Source organism: Macaca mulatta, chromosome 10 (assembly GCF_049350105.2).
Source record: "Macaca mulatta isolate MMU2019108-1 chromosome 10, T2T-MMU8v2.0, whole genome shotgun sequence".
In the NCBI taxonomy this organism is placed as follows: Eukaryota; Metazoa; Chordata; class Mammalia; order Primates; family Cercopithecidae; genus Macaca; species Macaca mulatta.
In genome coordinates this window covers 83,463,140-83,480,962 of record NC_133415.1, presented here as the reverse complement: position 1 = coordinate 83,480,962, position 17,823 = coordinate 83,463,140, and the positions used below count along the sequence as shown (strand labels likewise).

The following is a 17,823-nucleotide window of genomic DNA, read 5'->3' as shown; positions in this document are numbered from 1 at the left end:
CCAGAGGCCCTAGCGGGTCCGGGGCTCAGTCGGTCCCTGGAACCTGGGGTCCCTCGGGAAGAGGAATAAATAAGAAACAAATCGAGGAGGCTCCTCTCTCCGGGCCGCCTGGAGTGGCAGGGTAAGGTTCAGGAGGGCGGGGACCTGCCCCACGCCTGGACCTCCTGATGCTCCCTCACCCCACAAGTTGAGGGTCAGCAAGCTGCCCCCCAATTCTCGAGTCCCCTTCCTTAGTGAGTGCGGGCTCTGGTGAGGATGGATTTCTCCCGAGACGCGGGGGTGTGTGTGGTGGGGGCAGCCTTCTGTGGCCTATGCTGTCCCTCTCCTTGCCTGGCTTCCTGACCTCCCAGTCCAGCTGGGGAAGCCAGACTGTCCCTGGGTGAGGCCAAGAGATTAAATAGAATAATAAATAGATAAATAAATAAATACACAAATAAATAACTGGAAGGACCCAGCCGGACGGGGGAAGGGCATTGGTGAGGTGCTCCAGACCTCCCCCCAACAAGTAAGGAAGGGGATCTGTGGCCCTGGGGATGGGGGAAAGTGCTCAGAGAGTCTGGGGGTAGGGCAGCTCCAGATTGTGGAAGCCCAGGTTGTGCCGGGGAGAGAGGGGTTACACTAGGGGGCAGGGCCCTGAAGTGCCCCTCAAGCCCCCTCCAGGTTAGGTAAACTCAGAGGGGTGAGAGTTGCTAGAGAGGTGAGGGCATCTGGAGCTGGGGCTGGGAGTGGGTGATGAGATCCCCATGGACTGAAGAGAGTAGGAAATGTGTGTGGGAATGTGTGTGTGTGTGTGTGTGTGTGTGTGTGTGTATGTATGGCCGGACCTAAGGCCTGAGCATGGATGGGATCAGGGACAGATTGGAGACTTCAAGAAGGGTGAAGATTAGATCCCCAGATGGGCACACTCTGGGAGACTCAGCAGAGGCCAGAGGGATGGTCTGGGTTGGATTGTGGTCTCAGGGCGGCAGGGCCTGCGTCCAGGTATGGATGGGGAAACTGAGGCAGGCATGGGCGTCAAGGGTATAGGTATGCGGCTTTCATTGGGGGCTCCAACAGAGGAATGGTCAGAGAGATTCAGCTGAGAAGCGACAGAAAAGATCTAGAAGTTAGAAGAGCAGCGCGGGGTCTGGGCGGGAGAAATTTCCGGCTCTTGGCGCAGGAGAGGTGCGGACCTGGTGCCTGAGTTGGGAGCCTTGAAGGCGCGGACAGGGGGTCAAGGTCCGAGGGGTGGCCGGAAAGGAAGCAGTGGGTAGGGGGACGCTGGGGAAGACGGTGCTGGAAGTGAGTCGTGGGCTTGGGGGCTGGAGAGAATAGTTCAGGGCTGGTCAGGGGTCCTCACGAGAGGGGCATGGGCAGGGAAACGCAGCGGGGGGTGGGCGAGGGCGCTGCGGGCGCAGGTAGCGGACCCGGGGCGCGTGGAGAGCGAGTTCCAGGCGCGCGGGCGAGGCGGAAGGCTCAGCTGGCCGGGCCAGCAGGGGTCGGCGGGGGCGGCTCGGCCCCCTTGACGCAGGCTGCCTCGCAGTGCTTGTGGAGGTAGGACTTGAGCGCGAAGCTCTTGTCGCACTGGCGGCAGCGGTAGTGCTTGAAGGCCGAGTGCGTCTGCATGTGCGCGCGCAGGTTGGAGCGGTCGGCGAAGGCCTTGCCGCAGTGCGCGCAGCCGAACGGCTTCTCGCCAGTGTGCGAGCGCATGTGGCCCTGCAGCAGCCAGGGCCGCGAGAAGGCCTTGCCACACACGCCGCACTTGTGGCGCAGGTTGTGCGTGAGCACGTGCATGGCGAGCGCGGGCATGGACACGTAGGCCTTGCCGCACGTCGGGCACTTGCGCGCCAGCTGGCTGTCCAGGCTGCGGTGCGTCTGCTTGTGGCGGCTCAGGTTCGACGACGTGGCGTAGGTCTTGCCACACTCGGCGCACGCATGCCGGTGCCCGCCGCCCGCCTGCGCCCCTGCTCGCCCCGCGCGTCCCCCGGCGCCCCCCGCGTCCCCCGAGCCCCCCGCGTCCCCGCCGCCTCCGCCCCGCCGCCGCCGCGAGCGCCCGTCCGAGATGAAGAAGGCGTCCATGGAGTAGCTGTCGGTCACGGCCGCCTCCCCTCGGAAGTAGCGCGCGGACAGGCTCGACTGCGGGCTCTCGGGGTCGCTGTACTCCTCCGGCGCCGCCGGCGGGTACGCGGGCTCGGCCGGGGCCAGCTCCAGGCCCGGCTTCTGGTCCGCATCGTAGCTGCTCGGGGGCAGGCAGTGCGGAGCGTACCCTGGAGGGGCGAGAAGTGGAGGGGCGGTGAGAGGAGGCGCCGAAGAGGGTTTCCCGCTTTGAGCAGGTCATCCTATGTGCCCTGTAGCTCAGCGCCCCTGTGGCAGCCCCGACAGTGGCAGTCTCCGACCTGCACTTCAGCTCTTCGTGTCAGACAGCCTGGGTTCAATTCCTTCCTCTGTCGACTGCAGTGCAAACAGCCGCCACCCCATCCCACGGAGCGTGGGGCCGGCACGGTTCTACAGAGCGTACCTTCACTATCAAGTGCTCACAACCACGGAGTGATGGTCTTATAATACCCACTCTACAGGTAGAGAAACTGAGGCACAGAGAGATGCAGCAGTCAGTCTAACCTTAGAGTCAGTAAGTGATGGAGCCCTTGCCAGTGTGACCCTGAAGCCCATGCTGCCTCTATTCCAACAACATTCTGCCGTTGCAGTCCTGTGACTTCTCTGGATCTCAATTTTCTCATCTGCAAAATGCAGCTTGTGATTGGACACCTCCTTCCAGGGTCGTTGGAAGGACTGAGTAAAGTGACGATAATAAACATGTATTAAGCTCTTACTGTTTGCCAGACTCTGCCTCGGTGCTTTACACATGTTAACTCTAATTGTCACAGACCCAAGGAAGTCGACACTATTGTAATCCCCATTTTATGTGTAAGGAAATTAACAAAGGGGGGAACATACAGTAATTGCTATATAAATGTTAGCTATTATAATTATGCTTTTTACTTGCTTGGAGATAGTCTCCTCCCCCACCACACTGTGAGCTCCCCAGGGTTGGATCTGTATGCTCAACACATGCCTGGCTCAAAGTAGATGTGCGATGAATAGATGTTGCACGAAGGAATCACAATCCAGTTAGACCCACCTGCCAGGGTTGCTGGAGCATTTAAGAGGGGTCAAGTGTGTGGCATGTAATAGGTGCTACAGAAAGGGGACTTCCTCATACCTGCTCCCAAGCCTGCTTTGCTCTGTGCTCCTCTAGAAGTCGTTGGGAGTCCCCAGTGAGAATTCACCTTCCCCTCCTCCTCCCACTTAACTGGAGTTAGACCAGGAATCCTGTCTGCCAAGGGTTTGAGTGATTGGTGGGTGGGCAGGCTGGGGTCTCCCAGGGGATTCCATAGGGGGTTCTTATAGGCAGGGGCCATTCTGATTTGCCTCTGCCTCCCATGGCCTAGGCTGGTCCTAGCACCTTCCCTGGGACCCTGGGGGCTGGGCTCCCTGTCGAGTTTCTGGCAGACAAACTTTTCATCCTGGCACTTGATGAGCAACTGATTCCATTTTTCTGTGATTCCACAGAACATGAAGGTTAAGTCCCTTTCAGAGGTTTCCCAGCTGGGGAGCGGGATTTGACCTTCTCCTGGTGACCCCTGAAACCGATAACCACTACTCCTTCCCTTCTCCCCGTAGCCTCCTTAGCTGAAGTGAGCAGGTGGAAGAGGGTTTTGTAAGGGGAAACAGGATTCCAAGATGTTCAGACTTTTCGCTGGGTATTCTGGTCAGGTTTGGTTCCCTACACAGCCTGATTCAGCCTCCAGGCCTTTGCCTCTCATCTGGCATTTGGGATGGACACAGGGTGAAGTCTGTGTGCCCCTGAAAGCAAGGGTATGCCCTCGTTTTTATCTCTGTCCCTTCAGCAGCCAGCACAGGGGCCTCTGCACATAGAAGTGATTGTGGATTGAGGAAGTGGATGACCTAGTAGGGAGAGGCTCTGTGCTTGGATGTAAAGGGGGATAGTGATAGTGGCAATTTTTTAATCTGGGGAGAGGAGATGCCCAGCTTCTCCGAACCCTATGTCTTCCATCCCATCTGCCTCTGGTCTGGAGATCCCCCTGCTTCCCACTCCAGGAACCAGGCGTGATACTCAAGTCCCAGAACGTTCAGGAGTGTTGTTTCAGACTGAGTTAAATACCTGTCAGGCACTCCCAGACCCCCCTCCTTCTCCTTCTGTATTTCCTCACGTTGTAATTCCTGGTGATGATAATAATAGCTAATATTCATTGAGCACTTACTGTGTGCGTCAGGCTCTGTGCTAAGTGCTTCGCTCCCATCATCTCACTGAATCATCACAAAACTGCTCTTATCACAGATAAGGAAACTGAGGAACAGTGTGGTGATGGCCCTTGCTCCAGGGATGGAGCAAGGATTGGAATCTACTGCCCCCTTGGTTTCCCACATAGTGAGAGGTCCTCCAGGAAGAGGCTGTTCACCTCCCATTCCTAGGGCCCTAGCTAGTAGGCACTTAATAAGTATTTGTGGAATGAGTGATGACGATTTGCGAGGCCAGCCTCACTCCCCAGCCTAGCAGGGCCTGGTAGACAGTCCTGTCCACCTGGTCTCAGGGCAGGTCTGCACCTCATGTGGCTGGGGCCATGGAAGGGGAAGGGTGATTTGGTTCTCCAACACAGATTCCATCTGGGTGCCTTTGGGCAGGTTGTGCCTCGGGTCCTTTTTTTTTAATGGGATTTGTTTGGAGGGGTGACTGATCATGTAACCAGTGCCTTGCATGTTCTATTATTAAAGAAGGATGACATATTGGATAAGAGTACAGCTTTGGTGCCAGACAGCCTGGATTGTTTTGGCTCTGCTATTCCCAGCGGTGTGACCTTGGACAAACGATTTGGCCTCTATGTGCCTCTACCATTTCAGTAAGGGGTCGTCAGTAAACAGACAATGTATAAACAAATAATAACCAACACTCCCAGAGCACTCCTGTGTCAGGCACTCTTACAGGGGCTTTCCACACATGAATGCACTCTACCCTCATGACGCACAAAGTGGTACCATTTTACAAAAGAGGAAACCAAGGCACAAGGAAATTAAGTAACAAGCCTAAGATTGTGCAGCTAATAAGTTAGAGTCAGGATTCCAGCTCAGTGGCTGGCACATTTTAAATCCACCATGCATGTTGGCTGTTACCATGAACAACAATAACAATCTCCCCAGATGGGTTTCTGTGCTGCAGCTTTCTTGGCGTCTGCCCCAACACATTTTACTGCTCCTCTCTGGGCCTCTGTTTCCTCACCCAGGATGTGTAATTTCTATTTCACATTCTGATGGGAAAATTTCTGGTGCATAGTAGGAGCTCCATCAGTGAACCAGAGCGTTCTCAATGAGGTGCTCTGCCCATGGCGCCCTCTGCTGGTGGCCTTCAGCACTGTTGACTTTACTCTTGTTGCAAGGGGCTCTTTATAAAGTAGGGGCGCCTTTAACAAAGGCTGCTCATTTGCCTAGGGAGGGATGCAGAATTGTCTTCAAGATAGTAATTGTGAGCCCAGACCAGACACCCTGTCAGTGGATTTTGGAATGGGTTGAGAGCATCCTATGAGAATTTGTGTGGTCATGTTAGGAGGAAGTGGTTCTAACTTGCTTTGTGACTGTGGCCAGGTTGCTTAACCTTCCTGGGCGGAATCTATACATGAGAAAGATTGACTGGAATGGTCTAAAGACCCTTTCTGCATCATGGCTGAATCAGTCCCTCCATGATGCGCTTTGTCCCCTCCACTCCTCGCTCCTCCAATTCCACCCTGTTTTCCTCAGATTCACAGACATCTCCCTATGCAACCTTGGGCAAGTTACTTAACCTCTTTCTGCCACACCTGTATAAGGGAGCTCATAATAAGGTTGAATAAATGAATGCATGTAAAGTGCTTAGTACAATGCCTGACACATAATAGCTGCCCTCTCGACCTGTTATTATTATTGTCGTTGGTAGTATTCCTACATTTCCTGGTGATATCCTTCTAATCTGCCAGAGAGTAGGAGATACACATGGGTGTCTTATGCTGCTGTGTGACCTTGAGCAAACCACCTCACCTCTCTGAGCCTCAACCCTGGAGACTTCTTTAGGAGACTAAAAGCCATACTTTAACCTGATGCATGGAACCCAGACACGTATCCTCCTCTGTCCTAAGGGTGACTATAGAAGGCTGAGATACCTATCCTGCAACTGACAGGGTGAGACAGGACTCTTGTTTGGGTTCCCACAGAGATAGGGATGGTCTGGGATTCAGAGAAAAGAGAATCTCAGATGAGATCTCTCATCCTGGCCCTTGAATTCAGACCCTAGCTGTGTGACCTTGGGTAAGTTGCATAACTTCTCTGGGCTCAAATCCTCCATTTGAGGAATGAGGACCAGAGCCACCCACGTCATGTAGGGATATGGGGAGGGACCAGAAATACTTTGGAGATGTGCACATGTTTCCTGGGAATGACTTGGGTTTTCCCTGCCCAAGAGTCTTGAGATTTTAGGCTGAAGGTCCAGAATCTATCTTTTTAAAAATTAGTACTCAAAGGAGTCGTGAAAGGTAAATTTATGAGAATTAAGGTGCTGGGCCCTCTGCAGACACTGTCTCATTTAGCTACCTGACCCCCTGGGGGGATGGAGGGGCATGTGTAACAAATACTACTACTGTTACTGCTGGTGCTTCCAACTGACACCAGCCTCCCTGTAAGCCAGACATCGCCCTGTGCCCAGAGGCCCAGAAAGGGGAGGGGATTTGCCCAAGGTCACTGGAGAGGGAGGTGGCAGGTCTGAAACCTTCCAAGGCCCGTGTTTTTTCCAAAACACCAGAGAGGGCATGGAGACTTGCTGGGGAAGAGATCTTCAATTGGTGGGGGGAGGGGTGGTGGGGAGAGCGGTGGTGGGGTGCTGCGCAAACACTCCCATCTAGTTAGGCTGTGGTGGGGTGGGTGGGGGCATCGGGTAGTAGGGGCATGGAGAAGCTGTTGTGGAAAATGCTTCAGGCCCTTGTAAATATTTGTAAATCATACTTAATAACAGTAATGTCTATCACTTATTGAGCACTTACTTCGTGCAAGGCACCCTGCTAAATACTTCGTGCACATTAGCTCACATCTAAGGTCACTTCCCTCCATGCCCTTGTTCTGCAGAAGCTGAAGCCCAGACAAGGGCCTTGACCCACCTCAGGTCACAAAACAAGTTCTCATCAGAGCTGGGTTGGCCTCCTTTTCTTTTCTTTTCTTTTTTTCAGTCCAGGACTCCTTTCCCCAGTCTCTCCCAGACTCCCAAGGTGCCAAACTTTCTCCAGGGAATTCCTAGCCTCAGCCTCACCTCTCTGTCCCAAAATGGGCAGAAAAAGACAGGGGCCTGGTGGTGGGCCAGCTTCCCAGGCGGCCCACTTTCCTGAGGAGGGCTGGGCCCTGCTGGGTGGTGGGGGCTGGAGGGGCTGCTGTATGGGTATATTTAGACCTGCTTCTTGCTGTGCCAGGGCCTCGGGCCTCGAGAATCAGCTCCAGCCAGCTGAGCAGAAAGCCAGGTCTGTCAGCAGCAAAGCAGGATAAAAATAGTTTCTCCTGTCTGCTCACAGAGCTGGGCAAAGGGGCTGGGTACCTCCCCCTCCCCTTATTATAGCATCTTTGTTAGCGGTTCCCTGGGCACTGGACCAGAAATGACACCCACCTCCTCCAAAGGCCTGGCAGCTGGTACATCTGCCCACGGGGAGGAGGTCCCTGAGTCCAAATGAGCAGTGGACAGAGTGAGGTCTGGCCTAACATGACCAACGCTGCACGGCTTGGGGCTGATGCCCACTGACACAGGTCCAAGGAACTTCGAGATAATTCCAAGGCTCTTCCCCACCACCCCCACCTCTTGGAATTCCCCGTATTCTGGTCTTTCCTGACTGTGACCCAATTCCTGTGGCCTACAGGGAGGTCCAGAGCTCTGCAGGAATCAACAGGAAAGATTTTTCAGGGGGGTGTGGAGATTACAGTGAGTGGCTCAGGGTCTTCAGTTGCCCATCCTGGTTGGTGGAGCTGCCTCCCGCTCCCTCGGGGGGTTCTCCAGTGGGCCCTTTCTGGGCTTCCTTCCGGAGACAGGGTGTGTTGCGCAGTGCTCCACCTCCTCTCCCGGCCTCCTACTTTCTGCTGTGCCCCCCCTCTCTCTAGAAGGCCCATTCCAAACCCCTCCCTACCCAAAGGCTGGCAGTAGACACTTCACTGCAGGGGAGTCCACAGCTGGGAAGGAGACCAAGAGGCCTGAGGGACCCCATCTCTCCTGGCAGAGGGCCTCCAGGCTGTGGGGGCCCCTAGAACCTGTGGATGTAGCACCCACCAGGGAGGTGTGACAGGGCACACCATTTATGCTCTTGTGACTTCGGGCAAGTCATGGCCCCTCTGTGACCTCAGTTTTGCCTCTGTAGGTTGGAGTGAATCCTCCCCTGCCCCCCCTGCCCTTTGCCCACTGTGGATTTGTGTGGCCAGAGAGTGCCTTTGGGATGTGTAGACTGCTGCACTGACATAAGGGACTTGGTGTACTCTCCCGCCCTCCTTCAGCAGTCAAAGACTGAGACTCTCTAAAGTGTGGAAGCTCAGCTCGGGACCCTCATGACCCTCTCGTAACCCCAGGCTTTAGAGGAAATCAGGGGTTCCCAGATTCCGTATCTCACATGGGTCTCATCATTCCACACTTCCACTGAGCCCTGTTAATTCACAGGAAAATTAGATTTCTGGGTCCCTAGAAGGTCAAAGCTGAAAGAGATCATATTCAACTGTTTGGTATCATGAAAGGGAAACGGAGGCTGGGAGGAGAGGAGAGACTAGGCCAGGACCACCCGGAAGGCTAATGGTGAATCTAAGACTTGAACTCAGGCCAGCCTTGAGAATAGATCTGGACATGACCTTGGACTGGAAACTGGGCCTGAATCTTGATTCTGGACCCAGCGCTTTGCCCTGGACCTGTTCATAGATATTGAAATTTGAAATTGGACATGGATTTGTTCTGGATAGCAGACCTGGACCTATAACCTCAGACACTGACCTTGTACCTAGTCCATGGACCTGGTCCTATACCTGAAGTTTGACCTAGGCATTGGACTTGGACCTCAGATCTGTACTTGGATGATTGGACTGAATGTTAGACCTCGACCTAGACTTTGAACCTGGGCCTCTGACTTGTCTTTAACGCGGACCTTGGACCTGGACCAAGGCCAAGTTACCAGGGAAATGGGTGGTTAGAGAAGACTCAGATGGGCCTGCTGTGTGTCCATGGGCACCTCCCCAGACTTCTCTGTGCTCACTCTTCCAAAAGATTGGGGAAGCCCTTTTGCATCACTGCTCCCCAGAGGAACTTTCTGAGGAATGGATGTGTGGCAGCTGGGGACATTGGGCCGGGCTCCTAGGCCTGGCCTGGAGCGACTACCTGGCGCCATCAGAGGGAGTGAGAGGAAGTGGGCGCTGGTTTAATGTGGTCAACTAGATAAGCCCATGGGTAGAAGTAGGAGAGTTTCCTCAGCTTGCTGGGGGAGGCTTAATGTAGCTGCAGAGGGCAGACAACTGCGTTATTGGATTGGCATTGATCCCTCATCTGCCTGGGTTGGATGCACTCTGAGAGGGCATGAGGGCAGGACAGGGTGGGGATGCAGAGGAAGGGGGGCCTAGCTCCCAGCTGGGGTTCAGCGTTAAGGTAGAGGGGAGGCAGACACTCCAAAAGATGTTCTTGGCAGGGGCCCACAGAGACCACTGACATGCATATGGGTGGGCCACCTTCTCTGGGGTGGCTGAGAGTCCCAGCATCCTTCAGGATGGGGGCTCTGGTCTGGGGAAGGCCTGGTGGAGTTGGAGGGTGAGGTTAGCGGAGGGTTAGGATGATGTGAGTTGGCATCTCCCAGAAAGACTGAGTCTGTGCTCAGAATCACCCAGGGGAGACAAGGGGAAGGGAAAGCAGTGGAGGAGCAAGAGAGGGATCTTACTGGAGGGGACAATGAAATTAGATCGATTCCCACTTATCAGGGAGCTCTGCAGAGAGACCTGGTGCTTTCTCCATTTTGGGGGCTCCCCTTTCCTATTTAGGGGTTCTGTGGGCTTGGGGGGACCCTGGAGCACAGACGCACTTGCTGCACCCTCTGCTCTGCCTGGTGGTAGAGCTGAAAGGGAGTAGGAAGGCAGAGAAGAACATTGCTCGTGTGTGTGTGTGTGTGTGTGTGTGTGTGTGTGTGTAGGAGGAGGAGGAGTCCTCCAGGAATTCTCCAGCATTCTCAGGCATTCCCAGAGCTGGGGTACACCTCTTTAATTTGGGGTTCTGCATCTTTATCAGCTAGGAGCATGTGGGTTCTCTGACCTCCACATTCACAAGCTCCCCCAACCCCTGCTCCCCTGACCCAGGTTTCCCTCCCTCCAGCCTCCTCCTGACCCTGCAGCCCGAGCTGCAGGAATGGCTTGTAAGAAGATCTTTCTAATAACTGGAACTATCTCCAGCCCCAGGCCTCCCCCTCTCTCCCTCCCTCCCTCCCTCCCTTCCTTGCTTCTCCTCCCTCCCTCTCCTCATCTTCCCCCCTCCTCTCTTTCTCCTTGTTTACCCAGCACACTTACACACGCTGAGAGAGAAAAACGTCGGCTCAGCAATTTTTCACACTTCCCTCAAATGCTCAGCAAGGTTATTTCCGGCAGAGCGGAGACAACGGGCCACCAGGAGCCGGCAGGCTTTCAGCAGACCCCCAGCACCCTCCACCCACCCAGGGAATAAGGGATCCCTCACTGCCCAGTCTGGCCACACCCCAGGGAGGGAAGAGGCCCCCGAAAACAGGACAAGGCAGACTTTGTATTTCCAAGTCATACCTTGGCTTGGTCTCTGGCACTGACTTTCCACTGCAGACACTGCCAAGGTGGCCAGGCCAGGGTGCCTGTCCTCAACATGGGGTAGCCTACTGAGACCAAAGCCAAGAAAAATGCCTGATCCCAGAAATGCCGCTACCCTCAGCCAGGTGGCGTATGTTCAGTGGAGCCCTAAGGAAAACCTGACAATGGCCTCCCAGCCTCCTGTTAGACCCCTGTGCAGGCATCTCCAGTGCTTCACACTCCATACTTGACCTTCACAGAAGCTGAGCTTGTCAAAGTTGGAAGGATGCTTAGTTTCTGCCATCAAAACTCTTTCACTGCTGGGGAGGCTGAGGACCAGAGAAGGGAAGGCACTTGCCCAAGGTCACACAGCAAGTGAGAGATATAGAGCCCCGGCCTCCAAGTTTCAGGCCAGGTTTCTGGCTATCAGGACAGCCTCAGGATTCCTGAGAGGTGAGGGAGTTGGTCTGGAGCCCCGTGGGGAAAGGGACAAAGACGGAGGTGGTTCTAGGGTGTTAAACCCGGTGGAACCTCTGCAGAAACACCCTGCTGGTGGCTCTGCACCCGCCCTGCTTCCCACTATTCACTCAGGGGCTCCTTTCAAAGCTTTTCTGGACTGAATTCAAGGCAAGGCATTCTCTTGCCTCCCTCCTGAGGAACAGCCTGCAGTTTTGGCTGTGAATGGGAAATTCTCTGGGCTTCTCTGGGTTTCCTCAGCTGGCCTGGGGACAGGACCAACGGGGCTTCAGGGGCTGGAATCCCAGAGCTTTGTGTCAGTCCCTTAAGGGATCCATATCCCAAGCTTGCAGATATTTCAGTTTCCACCAGCTTTGAGCACACACTCTCCAGCTTTGGCATAGCCCCAGGTCCACCCTCTGTCCTGCCAGCCCTCAGCCCAGCTCAGCCATGTCCCTGGGCTTCTGTCCTCCACCTCAAGAGGCCCTACGGTCACGAAAAGAGGACAGTAGAATAAGGGATATGTGGACAGAGGAGAAGGGGTTTCTGTTAATGATCTGGGGGAGGCTAGGGGATGAGGGGCTGTAGCTGTATCCCTGATCACTCTGTAACTTCTTTGACCTTGATGAGGTCACAGAGCCCTTTGCCCAGCACTCTCTCTCTCTACCTGGTGTGGCAGAGTGATGGAATGTGGGTGAAGTGCTTGGAAATCCCAGAGGTGGAAGCCCCCACCCTCCCAGACTCCTGTCTTTGCCATCTCAGTTCCCCCCTCATTCTCGGCCCTTTCTCTTCTCCTCTCTCAATCTCTCTCTCCCCACCCCCATTCCCCCCCACACACACACACCCCAAAGCTGCCACATGTGATGTCAGATCTCTCACTACCAAAGGGACACCTCCTCTCCAGACACCTGCCCTGGTGGGGGCCATCAGGGGAGAACCCCTTTATGATCCCCTTGGTGGAGGATGGGATCCACAGAAGCAGTCTCCACTTTTCCCTGCCCTCCAGAGATCACCCCCTTCTGCACCTGAATGACCTCTCTTGTTCCTCAAACCCTTGTCCCTGCAGGAACTTATTCTGAGAAGAGATGGGAGTGTGTGTGTGTGTGTGTGTGTGTGTGTGTGTGTGTGTGTGTATGTATGTAGTAGGGAGGGGGCTTACGAGGAGCACCAGGGTTGGTTCTGGAGGGGGTTTGAGAAGCTGGGGATGGGGAAGAAGTGTAATCCAGGGGACCAGGAGCCACTTTGGGGGAACCCCTCCCAGAAATCCCCTCTTTCTTGCAGTCGCCAGGACAGGCCCAGCCTTTGGCAGGCATGTGGCTGAGGGTAACAAAAGAGTTATTGAGAGAGGGGGTCTGAGAGCACTTGAGTGACATCGGCAGGGGAGCAGGTTTGAAGGGAGGGAGGGTGCCCCCAGCCACCCCCAGAGAACCAACCCTGTCTCTCCAGGGACTGAACATCCAGGGCTCTTTACCTTCCCCCTCCCCAGGCAGCCAGCTTCTCTTCCTCAGCTGGGGAGAGGGAACCCTCAAACTGCCTTGTGCTTTAGTCCCCAGCACTGGCCCTTCATGAACAGACCTCTCTCTGTGTTCTCTCGCCACCCCCTCACTCTAGCCCTATTTGAGGGCCACAACTTTCAAAGTCCCGACTGGCGCGTGGCTGCGGGATGGGCCGACCTCGCGACTTTCCCTTTGTACTACCTAGCCCCTGCCCCGCCCGCACGCACGGCCCTTGGAAAGCCCGGGAGGCGCCCACGGCCAGAGATATCTCCTCCCGGGGTTTCCTGTCGCACGCGCCCCTCCTCGTGGCCCAAGTTGGGGAGGGCCCCAGCTCCCCTCGTCTCTCCTCCCAACCCCCCCGCCGGGTCCCACTCACCGTTGTCCCCGGGAGGCCCCCGGGCGCCAGGCAGCACGTAGGCTGTCTCCAAGGGGTGGTAGGTGGGGGCCGGCACCCCGCTGCACTGGAAGCCGTCCCCTTTGATCTTCTTTACCAGGAAGGAGCGCGGCATGGTGCGACTGGCGGGGGGCTCGGCGGGGGCAGTTGCGTGGGGCCCCGGTGGGGGGAGGCGGCCAGCCGGGCGCGATTGACTGTCCGCGCCGGTTTTCAGCACTGGACAGCTCCCAGCGGGCGGGCGGGCGGGCGGGAGGCCGCTCGGAGCCGGCACGGGTGGCGGCGGCCCCTGCTCGGGCTCCGGCTCGGGCTCGGGCTCCCACTCGGGCTTGGCAGCGGCGGCGCGCAGACAGGGGATCGCAGGAGCTGTGCTAAGCACTCCGGCTGCCGGCTTTATATGGGACGCAGGCTGGAGGAGATCAGGTGGTCCCCTAGCAATGGAACTGTTCAGCGCTCTAATCCATCAAATGTCCCCCAGGACAATCGCTCCGCACACGTTCCCCTGAACCGGCAGCGGTGGGGGCAGGCCAGGCGCAGGGAGCAGCGAGCAGGCAGGAGGGGAGAAAGTGAGGGTGAGAAAGGCGCAGAGACAGAGAGAGACGGAGAAAGGGGAGTGAGGGGGGCGGGGAAAAGAAGAGAGACTCGGAGAAAGACAGAAAGAGACATACAGGGAAAGGGAGACGCACACGCTGAAAGAGGTAGAAATAGAAGCAGAGAGACCAAGATAAGGACAAAAAGACACAAGAGAGAAACACAGAGAGAAGAAAGACAGAGATGGAGAGAAGTAGCAACACACACACACCCACAGGAGGAAAAGAGAAATCCAGGCACACAAAAAGGAAGCCCCCCAGGAATGCAAAGAAAGGGAAAGAAAAGTGCAAAATAGGGGCAGAAGACGAGGGGAACGGAGGGAGAGCGGTCCCGAGCAGGCGGGGTTCAGGCACATGGGGCCACAGGGAATGGGATGCAAAGAACAGAGTGTGCACTGGCCAGCAGCGACCCTCCCGCCTCCAGTCCTCTCCCTCTCCCCCAGTTCTGAAGTGGCCAGGGTGGACACTCAGCTTTAACTAGAGTAAGTCTCCCCTCCCCCCTGCTCGGGCTCCCACTGGAGCCCCCTATTGGGTTTGGGGTTCAACTTTCTTCTTCCAGAACTGGTTGGGGGGGGGAGCAAGTCCCCCACGTCGATGGCTGGCCGCGCTCAGTTGGTCCTGTTCCGGTGCCTAGCTCAGGCGGGCGCTGCAAGAGGAAGTGAAAATCGTCCAGTAATTAATTTTCCTCCTGCCGGGGGGTGGTGGTTTTGACACATCCGAGGCTGTGTCTTTCCCTGAAGCGGGGAGCAGACAATAGAGACACGTGGACTGGGAAGGGAGAGGGGGGAAGGGAGGGGGAGCGGGGCTCCTGCTGGAACTCTTTGCAGGTCAGCTCCTTTGTCTCTAAAAGGATCTGAGCAGACCCTCCACCCCCAGTCGGACCCAAACCTAGGGGAGCCCCCATATCTTGGCAGGACCAAGGAGCAGGAGAACTCAGTCCCCTGCCCAGAGACTGCTGGGCAAAGCCCCATGGTGGTAGACCAGCTTCAGCAAGTGTGGGATGGCCAGTGCACAAGAGTCCCAGAATCAGACTCTAGGAATGCCAGGCTCTCACTGTCAATGGAATTCTGTTTATGAGATGCAAGGCTGGTGGAATGGGGATGTCCTTTTGGGACTGGGTCATCCAATACCAGTTTGCAGGCTAAGACCTAGAGAGGGCTTGGAGGTGCTTGAGGTCATGCAGTGAGTCAGCAGCAATTGCCAGAGACCTCAGTGGCCTCCGGGCACCGCTGAATCAGGGCCTATCATTGTCCTCGAGGTGTAGCCCAGAAGTCTCAGAATAAAACTGGGGCCCCTTGTGGTGGCTCAAGCCTGTAATCCCAGCATTTTGGGAGGCTGAGGCAGGGGGATCACTTGAGGCTAGGAGTTTGAGACCAGCCTGGGCAACATAGTGAGACCTCATCTCTACAAATAGTTAAAAATAAATTAGCCAAGTGTGGTGGTGCACACATGTGGCCTTAGCTACTTGGGAGGATGTGGTGGTAGGATCACTTGGGCCTGGGAATTTGAGGCTGCAGTGAGCTGTAATGGCACCATTGCAATTCAGCCTGGATGAAAGAGCGAGACCCTATCTCCAAAATACTACTACTACTACTAATGATAATAATAATAAATTAGAGTTTCCAGTGCAGGATCTCTTGGCCTTGAATATTTTCAAAAGACGTAAAGATGCAAGGATGTGTAAACTGAAGGTTTACCGTTGAATTTACCCTGTATGGTTTTAGATTGTTTTCCCTGACCCAAATAAGGAATTAAGGCAGTTTACTCCCTATATATAAACATTGAAAAACATATTGCAAGTCCAAAAAAAATGGGGGCCCCTGATTTTGTCAAGGCCCTGCATGATCTAGAAGTCCCCCACCATCTTTCCTGTTGCATTGCCTCATATCTTGCCCATGTGATTTTTTTTTTTTTTTTTTTTTTTTTTTTGAGATCGAGTTTCACTCTTGTTGTCCAGGCGGGAGTGCAATGGCATGATCTCGGCTCACTGCAACTGCCGCCTCCCGGGTTCAAGCGATTCTCCTATCTCAGCCTCCTAAGTAGCTGGGATTACAGGTGTGCACCACCACACCTGGCCAATTTTTTGTCTTTTTAGCAGAGATGGGGTTTCACCATGTTGCCCATGGGACTTTTTTAAACCTCTGTCACTGAGAGTTGAGGTGACCACACCCTTGACTCAGGGCATGCCCATACATTCTCTGCTCCAGCCACAGGTGCCTACTGGTTCTTTGGGCTTGCTGTTCTCTTGACCTGCATACCGTTTCCAATGCCCAGAGTCCTTCCTTGCACTTCACCCTAGGAAACCCCTACTTGTCCTCAAGACTCAGCCGAGGTGTCACTTCCTCCAGGAGGTGTCCCTGACTTCCATCATTGTAGGCTGGGCCAACTCACCCACTGGTCCCTGAGCTTCATGAGGACAAAGACTGTGTCCTATGTATGGCTCAACACACTCTTAACAGTGTGCACTAGGGTCTTCCAGCTCCCCTACTTACTAGCCATAGGTCCTTGGACAAGTTACTCAACTGCTCTGTGCCTCGGTTTCCCCACTTATAAAATGGGAATAATAATTGTCACTACCTAAGGGTTGTTGGGAGCTTTAGAAGAGTTGCAACATATAAATGGCTTGGAATGGTGACTGGCATATGGTAGGAGCTCAATGAGTGAGGGTTCTATACATGCAGTTTTGCCTGTAGCATGCGGCACTCATTTGTTACATGTTAGTGGGATTCTGTTTAATGAGTGGTGAACTAGGCATCTCTGGTCCCTGCTTTCTTGCAGCTGATCTTGCAGCTGTCCATCCATTGAGTGGATGGACACCAAGCAAGAAAATCCTTAAATCAATGATATATTTTCAGATAGTTGTCCAGGGCTGTGAGGAACATAAAACAGGGTGAGATGATGGAGAGTCATGGTGCCTTTAGACAGGGTGACCAGCAAGGGTCTCCTGGGAGAGGTGGCATGTGAGCCTAGACTTGAGCCAGCCATAGAAGGAGCCCAGGAAAGACTGCTCCAGGCAGAGGCTTGACAAGTTCAAAGGCTCGAGGCAGGAATGAGCTTGGGCAGCTGAGGACAGCAAGAAGGGAAGGAAGATGAGTTCAACACATCAGCAGGGCCAGACCCAGAGATTACTCCATAAATCCCAAATGAATGAGTGAATGAAAGAATGAATGAGTATACGGGTGAGATTCAGCGTATAATTATAGCTTATAACTGTGACTAAGTAGACCTATTGGTTGGAGAATAACTTTTCACTGTTTGCATAGAGGAAGTTGCTTATTTGTTCAGTCACTGACAATTGTTTGTGGTGTAGCCATATTTTTGAGTCTGTGCTGAGTACTGGGATCTCTGTCCTCTAGGGGTGCCTAGTTCACTGTGGGTAAATAAGGCAAGTGGGTGTCATCTAGCTCACCTCCACCTGCCTGATGGTTCTACCTCTCCAACCTCACACTTAAGAGATGGCAAAATGGAGCCCAGAGTCCTTAACAAGGAATTTAGGTCACAGCAACTTGGGACAGAGCTGGGACTGGACTGTTCTCACTGGGCAAGATAGTGATCCACCCCCTAACTGATCAAAGGAAGCCCCACGGAAATTATGTATTGATAGGTGCTGTAGCCCACTAATGTCAGGTTGAGGATAAAACCGCAGGTCTCTGACCACAAGCTGGAAGGTGGTGTGGGTGCATTTAGCAGATAAGAAGAAACTTTTAGCCCAGGAGATGAGGTTCCAAAATACTTTCAGTGGGGAGGAGGCCTTAAGCATGGATGAAATACACAATGGCCAGCAGAATTTCATCACTAGGACACCAGGAAGGGCCTTCAGTCTCCCAAGCCTCCCCCACCCCAGCTTACTGGTTTCAGAAAGTTCACTGTTGGGAATTAATTTCTCTAAGTCACATGAAATAACAAAATAACTTTTATTCCCAAGGATGTTCGCTGCAGCATCAGAGACGGGAATGAAAACCCTGGATTGGAGAAAGCAAGGAGAGGGTTGTGAAGAAGACATTCACTCCATGTAGTATTCTGCAGCCATTAAACATTCTCATATGGGGAGATAAGCTCATAGAAT

General features: G+C 54.3%; 1 protein-coding gene across 1 annotated transcript; it reads right to left on the bottom strand.

Moving 5' to 3' along the window:
- Positions 1–358: 358 nt before the first annotated feature.
- Positions 359–13,285, bottom strand: SCRT2 (scratch family transcriptional repressor 2). The gene is made up of 2 exons (XM_001108022.5): positions 13,153–13,285; positions 359–2,246 (listed from the first exon to the last, which is right to left on the bottom strand). The coding sequence occupies exons 1-2, from the start codon at positions 13,283–13,285 to the stop codon at positions 1,456–1,458; spliced, it is 924 nt and encodes a 307-aa protein (XP_001108022.3). The 3' UTR covers positions 359–1,455.
- Positions 13,286–17,823: the final 4,538 nt, after the last annotated feature.